This window comes from Trachypithecus francoisi, unplaced genomic scaffold, assembly GCF_009764315.1.
Source record: "Trachypithecus francoisi isolate TF-2019V2 unplaced genomic scaffold, Tfra_2.0 Lachesis_group7, whole genome shotgun sequence".
Lineage (NCBI taxonomy): Eukaryota > Metazoa > Chordata > Mammalia > Primates > Cercopithecidae > Trachypithecus > Trachypithecus francoisi.
Genome location: NW_022681472.1, coordinates 49,564,734 through 49,580,768, shown reverse-complemented (window position 1 = coordinate 49,580,768; position 16,035 = coordinate 49,564,734). Strand labels below are relative to the sequence as shown.

Sequence of the window (16,035 nt, the reverse complement as noted above, 5' to 3'; positions counted from 1 at the left end):
CTGAGAATGACATATAATAAAACACCTGAAAAAGTACCAGCATTAAGCCCACTTATAAAACCAATATTGACTCTTTAAGAAACATACTGTTATCACAAGAACATATACTTTTATAAGTGAATTCACATGAAGTTATAATACCACTAGGGGATCATTAGAAGCTCATCAGATAACCTGGAATCACCAAATTCACAGAATTTTCATATACATTTTAATTTACCTTTCCTTTTTATTTCTTTAAAATAGGAATATGAAAAGAGGCGACATTTTCCTCCTTACATAGGGACTTATATAATTGACTCTTTCCCAAAGATTCTAGAAGCATACCTCGTTTTGTAGATCAGTTGACTTCTTTATAAGTAAAGATATTTTCAACTATAGTTTGTTTTTCCTAATTAAAGTTTTTGAATGCTCTGTTTTTTCTATTTCTGCTATTAAGATTTCTGATTTTTATATAATGTGTTGTTGAAACACATCTTTCTCATTTATAGAAGCAATATGTTTAAACTGAGGCATTCTTTCTAGTTGTTGCATTATTGATCAAATAAGGGATAAAAATCTGAGTATGGGATACTTCACTTCGAGAAGCTCCCAGTCAGTGGAAAAAGGAGACACTTAATATTCACAGTACGATGGGATAAGGACTACCAAGAGGCATATAAAGAGCTTCACCTACATTGATAGAGAACACTAAGTTGAGGATGGGGGTCATAGGAAGAAAGGAGCAAAGGAATCTAGAGACAGACAAAACAGCTTTAAGATCTCAACACTTTATCCTTGATTAATGGAGACAAAATTCATGCCTGAAGACATTTTGTCCCATTGTGAATGTATCATCAGACTTTAAGGAAAGTTATATACTGAAATATCATTTTATCAAATAAGCCATACAAATTTATGGCTTCTTTGAAAAAAATATTTAAGGCAGATTTTCAGACTGAGCATCTACTACAAATAAAAGTAAATTTACCACATAAAATAATTAATGCTTTCTTTCAAAACCAAAGTGAATTTCACACCAAAGATTTTTGAAAGCATTTTAATTTTAAAGACTTACTAGTTTATTAGCAGGCCTTTTAAATTTGGTAACCTGTCCTTTAAAACTTACCTTCAGAGCAAAGGCACATCCAACGTAAGTGACAAAACGTTCTTCCTGAACTGGCATTGGTAGCAAAACAGAGACAGACTTCTGTGCCTATAATAAAAATTACTTGATAAATATAATCACACAAAGTTTTTTTTTTGTTTTTTTTTGGGGGGGGGAAAGGAGGGTCTCAGTATGCTGCCCGGGCAGGACTCGATTCTGGACTCACAGGATCCTCCCACGTAAGTCTTCCAATTGAACAAGGTTTTTATTAAGCACAATTTAAAAACCAAAGAAAGCATAAAAGAGGAAGATAGTGATGTAATTGATAAGCTCAGCACACTCAAGGAATGGAGAGTTGGGCACTTTTCTTTTTTTTTTTTGAGGCGGAGTCTCGCTCTGTCGCCCGGGTTTTTCGTAATACTGTTGATCAAAAATTCTCCCAAACAAAAATAGTTCCTTTATAAAGAAAATTTTTCAATTATTCCGATACTGGCAGTTGGGGTAAATTCAGAAACTCACTCACTTTGAAGAAAATAAGCCAGTAAAGACCTGTTCCCACTGTGATGATAAAGAAAACATTGGCCAGATCACCAGCATAGTACACCAAGAATTTCATAACTGTCTGCAATTAAAAAACAAGAATTACAGCTGTTTAAGACTCAATGTATAAACCACTGTTAGTAATACTACCACTTTTATACATCATCCACTACATTTCTTAAGCCTGAAACACCTTGTTTCACATATCCACATATGATCTGGCTATAAAGACCACCTGCTTCCTCCTCCTTGCTACCTTTTGGTTCCTTACCTTTCTGGCCATTCCTGGTAGCCTCTTTTTTCAATGCTTCTCATCTTTCACTATCTAAGAAAATTGAACTGCTTTCTAATTTTCTCTTAGTCCCCTTTAATCTCTCCTCCACACTAACACCAGAGTTAGTTTTCTAAAATGTGAATTAGATTGTGTCACTTCCCTTGTTAAAAATGAACAACTCCTCACTGCAGTATAAATTCCTGATCCACAAGGTCTTTCACAATATGGGCCAAAATTAACTTTTTAGCCTCATCTGCCAGTTCCAGTCATCTAATTAGTCAATGACTAACCACTCCATACTTTCATCTCGAATACTTTGTGGAATAAAATGGGCATTGTTTTACCAAATATTCTTCTCTTCCTCTCTCTGGTAAGCTCTCATGATTTCTGAGAGCACAGACTATGTCTGTCTTCGCTCACTATCACAGCCTCTAGTTCCTGGCAGAGTGCCAGACACTTAGACAGTAGAGCCTCAGTGACTATTGTAGAATGAAGAGATAATCCCACTTAAAGTTCACTTCTCTGGGAAGCCTTTCTGGACTATCCCAAGTAGTAAATCAAGTCCCCCTGCTGATTCCTTAGCTCACTGGCTTTGGAATCAGAAAGATCCTTTGGTTAAAGCTACCCTGTAACCTTTCTCATGTTCTTCATCAGCAAAATGGAAATATCTATTACTGAGTTGTTGTAAAAATCAAGTGAGTAGAAAATTTAACCTTTGCCTCAATTTCCTCATGTGTAAAATGCGAATAATAATAATAACCTAACTTCAAAGAGCTACTGTGAGGATTAAGAAAATTACATACATAAAGCTTTAAAAAGTGCCTGGTACATGGTAAATATTTTTTAAATGTTTGATAAAAATAAAAGGTTAAATATGAAGTGAAAGTATAAAGTTAATAGAATAAAATGTAGACTATCTTTGTGATGTTGATATAGGGAAGGTTTTCCTAAACAAGATCCTAAAAGCACTGAAAAAATATTCAGATATGATGATATCAAAACTAAAAGTTTCTGGCCAGGCATGGTGGCTCATGCCTGTAATCCCAGCACTTTGGGAGGCCGAGGTGGGCGGATCATGAGGCCAGGAGTTCAAGACCAGCCTGACCAACATGGCGAAACCCTGTCTCTATTAAAAATAAAAAAAGTAGCCAGGCAAGGTGGTGCATGCCTGTAATCCCAGCTACTCAGCAGACTGAGGCAGGAGAATCACTTGAACCCGGGAGGTGGAGGTTGCAGTGAACCAAGACCGTGCCTCTGCACTCCAGCCTGGGCGACAGAGTGAGACTCTGTCTCATAAAAACAAACAAAAACAAAAACAAACCTGAAAGTTTCTGTTAAACAAAGGACCACATGGATAAAAATGACAGATGGGTCACATATTTATTTGTTCATATATTTCAACATCAGAAACCAAAAAGAGGTTACTATTTAGAAAATAAAAAAAATCCTTCACATAAACAAGAAAAACTGGAAACATAATAGAGAAGTAGGCAAGGGATATAAACAGGCAGTTCACAGAAGGAAAAACCTGAATGATTAAAATGTATATGAAGAGTACAGAGAAATGAAAATGAAATCAACAGTGACATACTACTATATGCCATGAGATTGGCAAAAATTGGAAAGGTTGGAAAAATATCAAGTGTTGCCAAGTTTGTGCAGAAATAAGAAGAGCACTGCTGGTAGGAATATAGACTGGCATACAGTATGGTGGGAAGAAAATGAGGTACGCATATACCATATGACCCAGCAATACTTATCCTAATTACATACCCCAGAAAAATTCAATGCAACTTCTTTACTTATCCTCTAGCTGTGTCTTATGAAAAGGATCTAGAATAGTCAAAAGATTAAAATATTATTTAAAAACTCCTGAGATTATACCTGTAAATCAATCATGGGACTCCCAGTGCGCCTCTTCCATCCTGCTGTCTTCAAAAGAGATGCTAAAACAGCTAGCCCACCCAATACACCCAAAGCAATCTAAAAAACAAAAGAACAATTGAGAATTTATGTAATTTTTCTCATTGGTGCTCAAAAACACTGTGAACAGAAAGTAAGGAAGTGCTCAAAAAAATGGTGGGGTGGGACATGTTGAAAGGACACAGGAGTCAAGTTGGAGGAACTTGTAATGGCCAAATGTGGGACAATTTGAACAAGAAAACAAATAATAACATATCATAATTACTAGAATAAAATAAATACAAGTTTACACTGATTTAAAAATAAATAATTGAATAAATAATGTGAGCAAAGGGAGAGTTTCTCCTTATAGTAAAGTTCCAAAATAATAAATAAAAAAGTAATTAGGGAAACAGAAAATCACCATCAGGCAAATATCACAGTGAAACTTTCTGCAGGTAAGAATCATCAATGGATGCTATTCAACAAAATTAGAGGGCCGGGTGCGGTGGCTCACGCCTGTAATCCCAGCATTTTGGGAGGCTGAGGCGGGTGGATTGCCTGAGGTCAGGAGTTCAAGACCAGTCTGGCCAACATGGTGAAACCCCGTCTCCACTAAAAATACAAAGAAATTAGCCGGGTGTGGTGGCATGCACCTGTAATCCCAGATACTAGGGAGGCTGAGGCAGGGGAATTGCTTAAACCAGCAAGGTGAAGGTTGCAGTGGGCCGAGATCACACCACTGCACTCCAGCCTGGGCAACAGAGTAAGACTCCATCTAAAACAAAATAAAATAAAATAAAATAAAATAAAATAAAATAAAATAAAATAAAATAAAATTAGAGGGCCGGCTGAGTGCGGTGGCTCACCTGAGGCTGGGAATTTGAGACCAGAATGACGAACATGGAGAAACCCCATCTCTACTAAAAATACAAAAATTAGCTGGGCATGGTGACACAAGCCTGTAATCCCAGATACTCAGAAGGCTGAGACAAGAGAATCACTTGAACCCGGGAGGCAGAGGTTACGGTGAGCTGAGATCACACCATTGTACTCCAGTCTGGGCAACAAGAGCAAAACTCTGTCTCCAAAAAAAAAAAAAAAAAGAGGGGGAGAATAGGAGAATAAGAAGAATAAGAAGCAGGATGTTTGCGTAATTTCAAAGAATCTTCCCCATGAGATACTTATTTTTATTTATTATTATAGCATCACTTTGATGGCATCTTTGCCAACACTGTATGAACTCAATCTGATCATGGGAAAATACCAGACAAACCCAAATTGAGGGCCAAAATAAGGGACCAGTACTCTTCAAAAGTATTACGGTCACAAAAGACTAAGAATCTGTCACACATTGTAAAACACTAAGGAGATATGACAGCTAAAAGCAATATGTGACACTAGACTGGGTCCTAAAACAGAAAAAAATTCAATAGTGAAATTCAAAAAGTATGTAGATGAGTTAGTAGGACTACATCAATATTAATTTCCAGATTATGATCATTGTGCTAAGGTTATGTATGCTAACATTAGGGGAGGCTAGGAAAAGAATATCTGGCAAATTTGTTTTAGCAACTTTCTTGCACATCTGAAATTATTTAATTATAAAATACACTGTATATATTTTAATAGGTTAAAATAAACTTACATCTGTCTGAACATGTGCTTCTCCATGATCCATTTCATATGTGACTGAGAAAGAAACCTGGTATTTAAAACAAAAGAAATTAGCTATACTGAAATTATGTAATACAAACTTACTTTTCTTAAAAAACACATTTGTAGCTGGGTTTTACCATAAACACTATAGCTTCTAACTATCAATATTACTAGAGCTGATTTACTTACATGTAAATAGATACGCTTTTGAGAATTATTTGTGCTACTTTAAATATCTCTTTCACGCACATTAAAAACGGGGCTTGTTAGGAGGTAAGTTAAATTCATGCACAGACTAACCATATTTCATTTTCTGATAGACTTCTGTAACTGAGGAATTTGACTAAACTTGTACATTAGGAATTTAGCAACTGGGTAAACCACCAGTTGCTAAACCGCAGATTAATCAAAGATCTGAACAAAACCTTAAAGATACCACTACGTTAAGAGACAAGAGAAAGAAGAACCTAGTAAAAGGTCAGAGAAGAGGACTGTGGGGGTAGGAGAGGAAGATACCTAAGTCTTACCATGGTCACAGAATAGGGAGTTTCAAGAAGGAGGAGGACATTGAGTACAGTTTCAAATGTTGTATAAATGTCAAGGTGAAGAAAGCCACTATACGTGGAAACCATCGCTGACTTTCATGAAAGAGGTTTTCAAAGAAGTAAATGGCAAGAGCCAGACTGCAAATTATGAAAGAGTAAATGGTTGGGAAATGAAGAGATACATTAGCAAGCTGGGCAGCTGGCAGAACTGAGTAAAATGTTTGTTTGGTTGGTTGGTTGTTTTAGTTTGTTTTTAAGATAAGGCAATCTGAGAGTTTTTATAAACAAAGGAAAGGGACTCATAGAGAGGCTGTCTGAATAAGACATTAGGGATGGAACAGGATATTGGAAAATGTACTATAAACGAGTTAGATAGAAGATTAGTTTAGGAAGAGAGGAGGGGACCTTCTTTCTTGGAAACAGGAACAAGAAATGGGAAGGACAATGAAACAGAGATTCTGAAATATTAAAGAGGAAATCTTAAGGAATTCGTATTAGATGGTCCTGATCTGCTCAAGACCAGATAAAGGGCAGAGACATAGCTGGATGTTTACAACTGACGTAAAATTTTGCAACAGCTGCCATGAGAAATTAAGAAATGATGAAAGAATTGTATATTTTATAATTAGAGTAATTTGAGGTAGACTTCATCAATGTAGTTTCATGACTTAACTTTTTTTTTCTCTCTCTTTTGAGACAGTCTTACTCTGGAGTGCAGTGGTGCAATCTTGGTTTACTACAATCTGTACATCCCAGGTTCAAGCAACAAGAATTCTCCTGCCTCAGCCTCCCAAGTAGCTGGAATTACAGGTAACCACCACCATGCCCAGATAATTTTTTGTGTGTTATATTTTTAGCAGAAACAGGGTTTCACCATGTTGGCCAGGCTGGTCTCTAACTCCTGACCTCAACTGATCTGCCCACCTTGGCCTCCCATAGTGCTGGGATTACAGGCGTGAGTCACCACAACCAGCGGACTTAACTTTTTTCTATTTATTATTTTTCAATTTATCAAGGCTTAGTTTAGAATTATTTTGGACAAGAATAATATCTAAAGAAAAGACTCAGAAGTGTTTTACATTAAAATAAATATATATATATACACACACACACACAATTGTTTTATTTTTTTTGAGACAGAGTTTTGCTCTTGTTGCCCAGGCTGGAATGCAATGGCACGCTCTCGGCTCACTGCAACCTCCTCCTCCCGGGTTCAAGTGATTCTCCTGCCTCAGCCTCCCAAGCAGCCGGGATTACAGGCATGCACCACCATGCCTGGCTAATTTTGTATTTTTAGTAGAGACAGGGTTTCACTATGTTGGTCAAGCTGAAAATAAATATATTCTTGATTACTCATAATACCAGTCCAGGAAGTTTTAAACCAGGCAGTCTTTTGTTGTTACCAAGTATGTTTTGGATTTTCTTCTCTCATTACAGTGTATGTAAGCTCGGTCAATGGAAACTAATTTTAGCACTGGATTAGGTAATACAAATGAGGATGGAAAATCTTTAAAAGTTATACTACATGTGTATTTTTACTTAATTAAAGTTTGAATCCAATAGCAGTCAAGTACAAGTACAAGCACAACAGAGAGGCCAAAAGCACCAGCTGAAGGAACTAGAATATTAAAATACAGAAGTAAAATAGTAGAAATTCAAAGCTCTTACAGAGTTTGGAGGTAAGAAATGCTATGCTCCACTTCTCATGTTTTTAGGGAAAGAAGGGAATAGCCACTTAATCTCTAGGAGGAAAAAGTATAGAAGAATTACCTCTGTTTTTTTTACCTCTATCCCTCTCTCATTTATCCCTCCTCAAAGCAAGGATGCTTTATCTGACTGGAGAAGTTGAGAAGAGGAACTGAGCATGTGTGGCTCAACCTTCTCTAAGCTCATTCTCTGCAGTGCAGCCTAAGAGGTCTCACTTCCATATACAGGCCCACCCAGGCAGAAGAGGCCTTCTGTCCTATAGTTAAGTTTAATTTAGTTGGCGAAGTAGTGGGAAACCTATTTGGCTGCAGGTCCAAACTACATCCTCTAGTTCATGTTAGCTGTACTAGTTATAACGCTGATAATTATCATCTCCTTCTGCCTGTTGAAGTATGTCTCTATTAAGTAGGTCATGGATTGGTGAGTACACATATGCCCACTGTAAAGTCTGAGTTCCTGGCTTAATTGGGCAAAGACACAAGATCTTTTTTTTTTTTTTTTTGAGACGGAGTCTCATTCTTTTGCCCAGGCTGGAGTGCAGTGGTGTGATCTCGGCTCACTGCAACCTTTGCCTCCTGGGCTCAAGCGATTCTCCTGCCTCAGCCTCCAGAGTAGCTGGGATTACAGATGCGTGCCACCACACCTGGCTAATTTTTGTAGTTTTAGTAGAGACAGGGTTTCACCATGTTGGTCAGGCTGGTCTCGAACTCCCGACCTCAGGTGATCCACCCGCCTTGGCCTCCCAAAGTACTGGGATTACAGGCATGAGCCACCACACCCAGCCCACAAAATCTTAACAAAAGCAAGGTGGCCAAAAAGAACAGGAGCAGACATTGCACATCTCAGCATACCCCAGTAACCCGAACAAGGATACTGGGCTGCTGGTGAGACTTCTACTGAAAAACATAATCCATTCTTACTTTTTTATACTCAGGGTCCATATGAACTCACCTCTTACCATTATTAGTAAAAAATAATTAAGACTTGACTATATGTAGAGAAAGGTTTATTTAGAACTTAAAAAAAAAAGACTGTCTTTTGACCAAAATGTAAACTGAATCAGTATTATACTCTATTTATACATATAAGGGCACTGATTAGTCAGGAACTCACCTTCACAGACTGGCTGTTGGCATCTTTGATATCAATGTCACTGTAGGCAATGGTGATTAAGGGAGGGTAGATGTTTCCATTTATTGTGTTGGGTACAAGGTGGACGCTATTTAAAAGAAAATACATTTATAGTAATCAGTATATCCAGGCCCTTAAACATACATTTAATTTACCATTTCTTTTGAATTTAATATGAATTGTGCGATGATCTCAGAACCAATCAGTTAACAAGGACTAAGGAAGGTTACACGTAAACTAATGATGACAACACAAGCTATCTTCAGTGATCAAGACTTGAACATTAAAATATATCATCTGATGGTGTAAGATTAAAGAAAAAACAAACTAAAAATGTACCATCTGAGATAAATTAGAATCTCAATCCAAGTCCTATGAAGTTTACAGATGAAATCACTGAAGCACTATAAACTATCTTTGAGGAATAATCAAAAGTACAGTGCTACATGAAGCCTAAAGAAAGGCAGATAAGATCTTGATTTCAAAAGAGAAAGATGAATTTTTTTTTTTTTTTTAATTTTTTTTATTTTTTATTTTTTATTTTTTATTATACTTTAAGTTCTAGGGTACATGTGCATGACGTTTATATCATGTATAACTCCCCAATGCAATCCCTCCCTCCTCCCCCCTCCCCATGATAGGCCCCAGTGTGTGATGTTCCCCTTCCCGAGTCCAAGTGATCTCATTGTTCAGTTTCCACCTATGAGTGAGAACATGCGGTGTTTGGTTTCTCTTCTTGTGATAGTTTGCTAAGAATGATGGTTTCCAGCTGCATCCATGTCCCTACAAAGGACGCAAACTCATCCTTTTTGATGGCTGCATAGTATTCCATGGTGTATATGTGCCACATTTTCTTAATCCAGTCTGTCACAGATGGACATTTGGGTTGATTCCAAGTCTTTGCTATTGTGAATAGTGCCGCAATAAACATACGTGTGCATGTGTCTTTGTAGTAGAGTAATTTATAATCCTTTGGGTATATACCAGTAGTGGGATAGCTGGGTCATATGGTACATCTAGTTCTAGATCCTTGAGGAATCGCCATACTGTTTTCCATAATGGTTGAACTAGTTTACAATCCCACCAACAGTGTAAAAGTGTTCCTATTTCTCCACATCCTCTCCAACATCTATTGTTTCCTGACTTCTTAATGATTGCCATTCTAACTGGTGTGAGATGGTATCTCATTGTGGTTTTGATTTGCATTTCTCTGATGGCGAGTGATGACGAGCATTTTTTCATGTGTCTGTTGGCTGTATGGATGTCTTCTTTTGAGAAATGTCTGTTCATATCCTTTCCCCACTTTTTGATGGGGTTGTTGTTTTTTTCTTGTATATTTGTTTGAGTTCTTTGTAGATTCTGGATATTAGCCCTTTGTCAGATGAGTAGGTTGCAAAAATTTTCTCCATTCTGTAGGTTGCCTGTTCACTCTGATGGTAGTTTCTTTTGCTGTGCAAAAGCTCTTTAGTTTAATGAGATCCCATTTGTCAATTTTGGCTTTTGCTGCCGTTGCTTTTGGTGTTTTAGACATGAAGTCCTTGCCCATGCCTATGTCCTGAATGGTACTACCTAGATTTTCTTCTAGGGTTTTTATGGTATTAGGTCTAACATTTAAGTCTCTAATCCATCTTGAATTAATTTTCGTATAAGGGGTAAGGAAAGGATCCAGTTTCAGCTTTCTACTTGTGGCTAGCCAATTTTCCCAGCACCATTTATTAAATAGGGAATCCTTTCCCCATTTCTTGTTTTTGTCATGTTTGTCAAAGATCAGATGGCTGTAGATGTGTGGTATTATTTCTGAGGACTCTGTTCTGTTCCACTGGTCTATTTCTCTGTTGTGGTACCAGTACCATGCTGTTTTGGTTACTGTAGCCTTGTAGTATAGTTTGAAGTCAGGTAGCGTGACGCCTCCAGCTTTGTCCTTTTGACCTAGGATTGTCTTGGCAATGCGGGCTCTTTTTTGGTTCCATATGAACTTTAAAGCAGTTTTTTCCAATTCTGTGAAGAAACTCATTGGTAGCTTGATGGGGATGGCATTGAATCTATAAATAACCTTGGGCAGTATGGCCATTTTCACGATATTGATTCTTCCTATCCATGAGCATGGTATGTTCTTCCATTTGTTTGTGTCCTCTTTGATTTCACTGAGCAGTGGTTTGTAGTTCTCCTTGAAGAGGTCCTTTACATCCCTTGTAAGCTGGATTCCTAGGTATTTTATTCTCTTTGAAGCAATTGTGAATGGAAGTTCATTCCTGACTTGGCTCTCTGCTTGTCTGTTACTGGTGTATAAGAATGCTTGTGATTTTTGCACATTAATTTTGTATCCTGAGACTTTGCTGAAGTTGCTTATCAGCTTAAGGAGATTTTGGGCTGAGACGATGGGGTTTTCTAAATATACAATCATGTCATCTGCAAACAGGGACAATTTGACTTCTTCTTTTCCTAACTGGATACCCTTGATTTCTTTCTCTTGCCTGATTGCCCTAGCCAGAACTTCCAACACTATGTTGAATAGGAGTGGTGAGAGAGGGCATCCCTGTCTTGTGCCAGTTTTCAAAGGGAATTTTTCCAGTTTTTGCCCATTCGGTATGATATTAGCTGTGGGTTTGTCGTAAATAGCTCTTATTATTTTGAGGTACGTTCCATCAATACCGAATTTATTGAGCGTTTTTAGCATAAAGGGCTGTTGAATTTTGTCAAAAGCCTTTTCTGCATCTATTGAGATAATCATGTGGTTCTTGTCTTTGGTTCTGTTTATATGCTGGATTACGTTTATTGATTTGCGAATGTTGAACCAGCCTTGCATCCCAGGGATGAAGCCCACTTGATCATGGTGGATAAGCTTTTTGATGTGCTGCTGAATCGGTTTGCCAGTATTTTATTGAGGATTTTTGCATCGATGTTCATCAGGGATATTGGTCTAAAATTCTCTTTTTTTGTTGTGTCTCTGCCAGGCTTTGGTATCAGGATGATGTTGGCCTCATAAAATGAGTTAGGGAGGATTCCCTCTTTTTCTATTGATTGGAATAGTTTCAGAAGGAATGGTACCAGCTCCTCCTTGTACCTCTGGTAGAATTCAGCTGTGAATCCATCTGGTCCTGGACTTTTTTTCGTGGGTAGGCTATTAATTGTTGCCTCAATTTCAGAGCCTGTTATTGGTCTATTCAGGGATTCAACTTCTTCCTGGTTCAGTCTTGGGAGAGTGTAAGTGTCCAGGAAATTATCCATTTCTTCTAGATTTTCTAGTCGATTTGCGTAGAGGCATTTATAGTATTCTCTGATGGTTGTTTGTATTTCTGTGGGGTCGGTGGTGATATCCCCTTTATCATTTTTTATTGCGACTATTTGATTCCTCTCTCTTTTCTTCTTATTAGTCTTGCTAGCGGTCTGTCAATTTTGTTGATCTTTTCAAAAAACCAACTCCTGGATTCATTGATTTTTTGGAGGGTTTTTTGTGACTCTATCTCCTTCAGTTCTGCTCTGATCTTAGTTATTTCTTGCCTTCTGCTAGCTTTTGAATGTGTTTGCTCTTGCCTCTCTAGTTCTTTTAATTGTGATGTTAAAGTGTCAATTTTAGATCTTTCCTGCTTTCTCTTGTGGGCATTTAGTGCTATAAATTTCCCTCTACACACTGCTTTAAATGTGTCCCAGAGATTCTGGTATGTTGTATCTTTGTTCTCATTGGTTTCAAAGAACATCTTTATTTCTGCTTTCATTTCGTTATGTACCCAGTAGTCATTCAGGAGCAGGTTATTCAGTTTCCATGTAGTTGAGCGGTTTTGATTGAGTTTCTTAGTCCTGAGTTCTAGTTTGATTGCACTGTGGTCTGAGAGACAGTTTGTTATAATTTCTGTTCTTGTACATTTGCTGAGGAGTGCTTTACTTCCAATTATGTGGTCAATTTTGGAATAAGTGCGATGTGGTGCTGAGAAGAATGTATATTCTGTTGATTTGGGGTGGAGAGTTCTATAGATGTCTATTAGGTCCGCTTGGTGCAGAGATGAGTTCAATTCCTGGATATCCTTGTTAACTTTCTGTCTCGTTGATCTGTCTAATGTTGACAGTGGAGTGTTGAAATCTCCCATTATTATTGTATGGGAGTCTAAGTCTCTTTGTAGGTCTCTAAGGACTTGCTTTATGAATCTGGGTGCTCCTGTATTGGGTGCATATATATTTAGGAGAGTTAGCTCTTCCTGTTGAATTGATCCCTTTACCATTATGTAATGGCCTTCTTTGTCTCTTTTGATCTTTGATGGTTTAAAGTCTGTTTTATCAGAGACTAGGATTGCAACCCCTGCTTTTTTTTGTTCTCCATTTGCTTGGTAGATCTTTCTCCATCCCTTTATTTTGAGCCTATGTATGTCTCTGCATGTGAGATGGGTCTCCTGAATACAGCAGACTGATGGGTCTTGACTCTTTATCCAGTTTGCCAGTCTGTGTCTTTTAATTGGAGCATTTAGTCCATTACATTTAAGGTTAATATTGTTATGTGTGAACTTGATCCTGTCATTATGATATTAACTGGTTATTTTGCTCGTTAGTTGATGCAGTTTCTTCCTAGCCTCGATGGTCTTTACATTTTGGCATGTTTTTGCAATGGCTGGTACCGGTTGTTCCTTTCCATGTTTAGGCTTCCTTCAGGGTCTCTTGTAAGGCAGGCCTGGTGGTGACAAAATCTCTAAGCATTTGCTTATCTGTAAAGGATTTTATTTCTCCTTCACTGATGAAACTTAGTTTGGCTGGATATGAAATTCTGGGTTGAAAATTCTTTTCTTTAAGAACGTTGAATATTGGCCCCCACTCTCTTCTGGCTTGTAGAGTTTCTGCCGAGAGATCTGCTGTTAGTCTGATGGGCTTCCCTTTGTGGGTAACCCGACCTTTCTCTCTGGCTGCCCTTAAGATTTTTTCCTTCATTTCAACTTTGGTGAATCTGGCAATTATGTGTCTTGGAGTTGCTCTTCTGGAGGAGTATCTTTGTGGCGTTCTCTGTATTTCCTGAATTTGAATGTTGGCCTGCCCTACTAGGTTGGGGAAGTTCTCCTGGATGATATCCTGAAGAGTGTTTTCCAACTTGGTTCCATTTTCCCCCTCACTTTCAGGCACCCCAATCAGACGTAGATTTGGTCTTTTTACATAATCCCATACTTCTTGCAGGCTTTGTTCATTTCTTTTTCTTCTTTTTTCTTTTGGTTTCTCTTCTCGCTTCATTTCATTCATTTGATCCTCAATCGCTGATACTCTTTCTTCCAGTTGATCGAGTCGGTTACTGAAGCTTGTGCATTTGTCATGTATTTCTCGTGTCATGGTTTTCATCTCTGTCATTTCGTTTATGATCTTCTCTGCATTAATTAGTCTAGCTGTCAATTCTTCCACTTTTTTTTCAAGATTTTAGTTTCTTTGCGCTGGGTACGTAATTCCTCCTTTAGCTCTGAGAAGTTTGATGGACTGAAGCCTTCTTCTCTCATCTCGTCAAAGTCATTCTCTGACCAGCTTTGATCTGTTGCTGGCGATGGGCTGCGCTCCTTTGCAGGGGGAGATGCGCTCTTATTTTTTGAATTTCCAGCTTTTCTGCCTTGCTTTTTCCCCATCTTTGTGGTTTTATCTGTCTCTGGTCTTTGATGATGGTGACGTACTGATGGGGTTTTGGTATAGGTGTCCTTCCTGTTTGATAGTTTTCCGTCTGACAGTCAGAAGGACTGTCTGTTGGTCTGTTGGAGATTGCTTGAGGTCCACTCCAGACCCTGTTTGCCTGGGTATCAGCAGCAGAGGTTGCCAAAGATAGAATATTGCTGAGCAGCGAGTGTACCTGTCTGATTCTTCCTTTGGAAGTTTCCTCTCAGGGATGACTCCACCCTGTGAGGTGTGGGGTGTCAGACTGCCCCTAGTGGGGGATGTCTCCCAGCTAGGCTACTCAGGGGTCAGGGACCCACCTGAGCAGGCAGTCTGTCCGTTCTCGGATCTCAACCTCCGCCTTGGGAGATCCACGGCTCTCCCCAAAGCTGTCAGACAGAGTCGTTCGCCTCTGCACCGCCCCCGCTGCTTTCCCTATTGGACCTCAGCTGTGGGCTGTCCCCAGAGGTGGAGTCTACAGAGACAGGCAGGTTTCCTTGAGCTGCTGTGAGCTCCACCCAGTTCCAGAAAGATGAATTCTTAACAAAATAATATATGTCAAGCCAGGTGCAGTGGCTCATGCCTGTAATCCCAGCACTTTGGGAGGCCAAAGTGGGAAGATTGTTTGAGCCCAGGAGTTCAAGACCAGTCTGGGCAACATAGCAAGACCCTGTCTCAAGATAAACAAATAAATAAATTTTTTAATTAAAAAAAAAAAGTGTCAGCTGTAATATGGTTATGGCACAAAGTGAGGTTCATTTTGCCAAATTCAATGCATTAGTACTGTATAGTTTGTGAATTCAAAAAGGAAAGTGCCAATCACTAGGGGCCAGCATGGTTTCATCAAGAACACATCAAGTCTGATTAGGTGCATTTTCATTTTTACTAGAACACTGTATTAGCAGATTGAAGAAATGCTGAAAACACAGTACATTTGGATTTCAGCATGATACATAACAAAGTTTCTGCACTGTTTACCTCATAAGATTATGAGAATCAAAATGAAACAACTGAAAAAAAAAAGTGTATTGAAGTACTTCAAAGTACCAAACTACTGTGAGATGATGGTGTTGATTTTCATCAGTGTATTCAAGGTACACATCATAAAACATTAGAGTGGGAAAGTCACTAAGATTTTAGAGATCTCACACTGGAATACAAAGAAAAATTTAAGTGGTGCAGTACTAACCTAAGGTACGATTACAGTTAGGTTATCCTAGGAAGAGGGGGGTGTTGATAATTAATCTGGGTAAACCCAGAACAAAAGTCACTGAAAGAAATGAGGATAGGGGAGTCCTAAATATCACCAACCATCTGGCAAGCTCTTTCTAAAACACCAATTTCAGCTCACTGGTATTTACTTAGCTATTCACAACCCATTCTAATTGAGCAGGTCTAGAGGGGGACCTGGCATGTGAATTTTGACCTAACTCCTCACACTCTTCTGCTACATAGTTTCCCCTTGGCTGTTCACTTTTACTGGTCTATGCCAATCTACACATAGACTTAAAATAACCTGACCAACTGTTCCAACTCAGTTGTCCTTACTGTTTTCATCTACTAAAGACTGGCAAACACTT

The 16,035-nt window shown here is 38.4% G+C and overlaps 1 protein-coding gene across 5 annotated transcripts in view; it reads right to left on the bottom strand.

Moving 5' to 3' along the window:
* TMEM67 (transmembrane protein 67) overlaps window positions 1–16,035 on the bottom strand; it is a 98,160-nt gene that overhangs the window by 46,671 nt on the left and 35,454 nt on the right. For 4 of the 5 annotated variants that reach the window (XR_004435239.1, XR_004435238.1, XM_033202598.1 and 1 more), the window contains exons 14-18: window positions 8,828–8,933; window positions 5,452–5,508; window positions 3,786–3,884; window positions 1,611–1,709; window positions 1,109–1,195 (exon numbers count right to left, since the gene is read on the bottom strand). Coding sequence is in view for 3 of the 5 variants with exons in the window: in XM_033202598.1 (XP_033058489.1) it covers window positions 1,109–1,195; window positions 1,611–1,709; window positions 3,786–3,884; window positions 5,452–5,508; window positions 8,828–8,933 (448 nt within the window). In the remaining 2 variants the exon portion in view is untranslated. The remainder of the gene's footprint in view (window positions 1–1,108; window positions 1,196–1,610; window positions 1,710–3,785; window positions 3,885–5,451; window positions 5,509–8,827; window positions 8,934–16,035) is intronic. The other variant, XM_033202597.1, reaches the window with a different exon arrangement.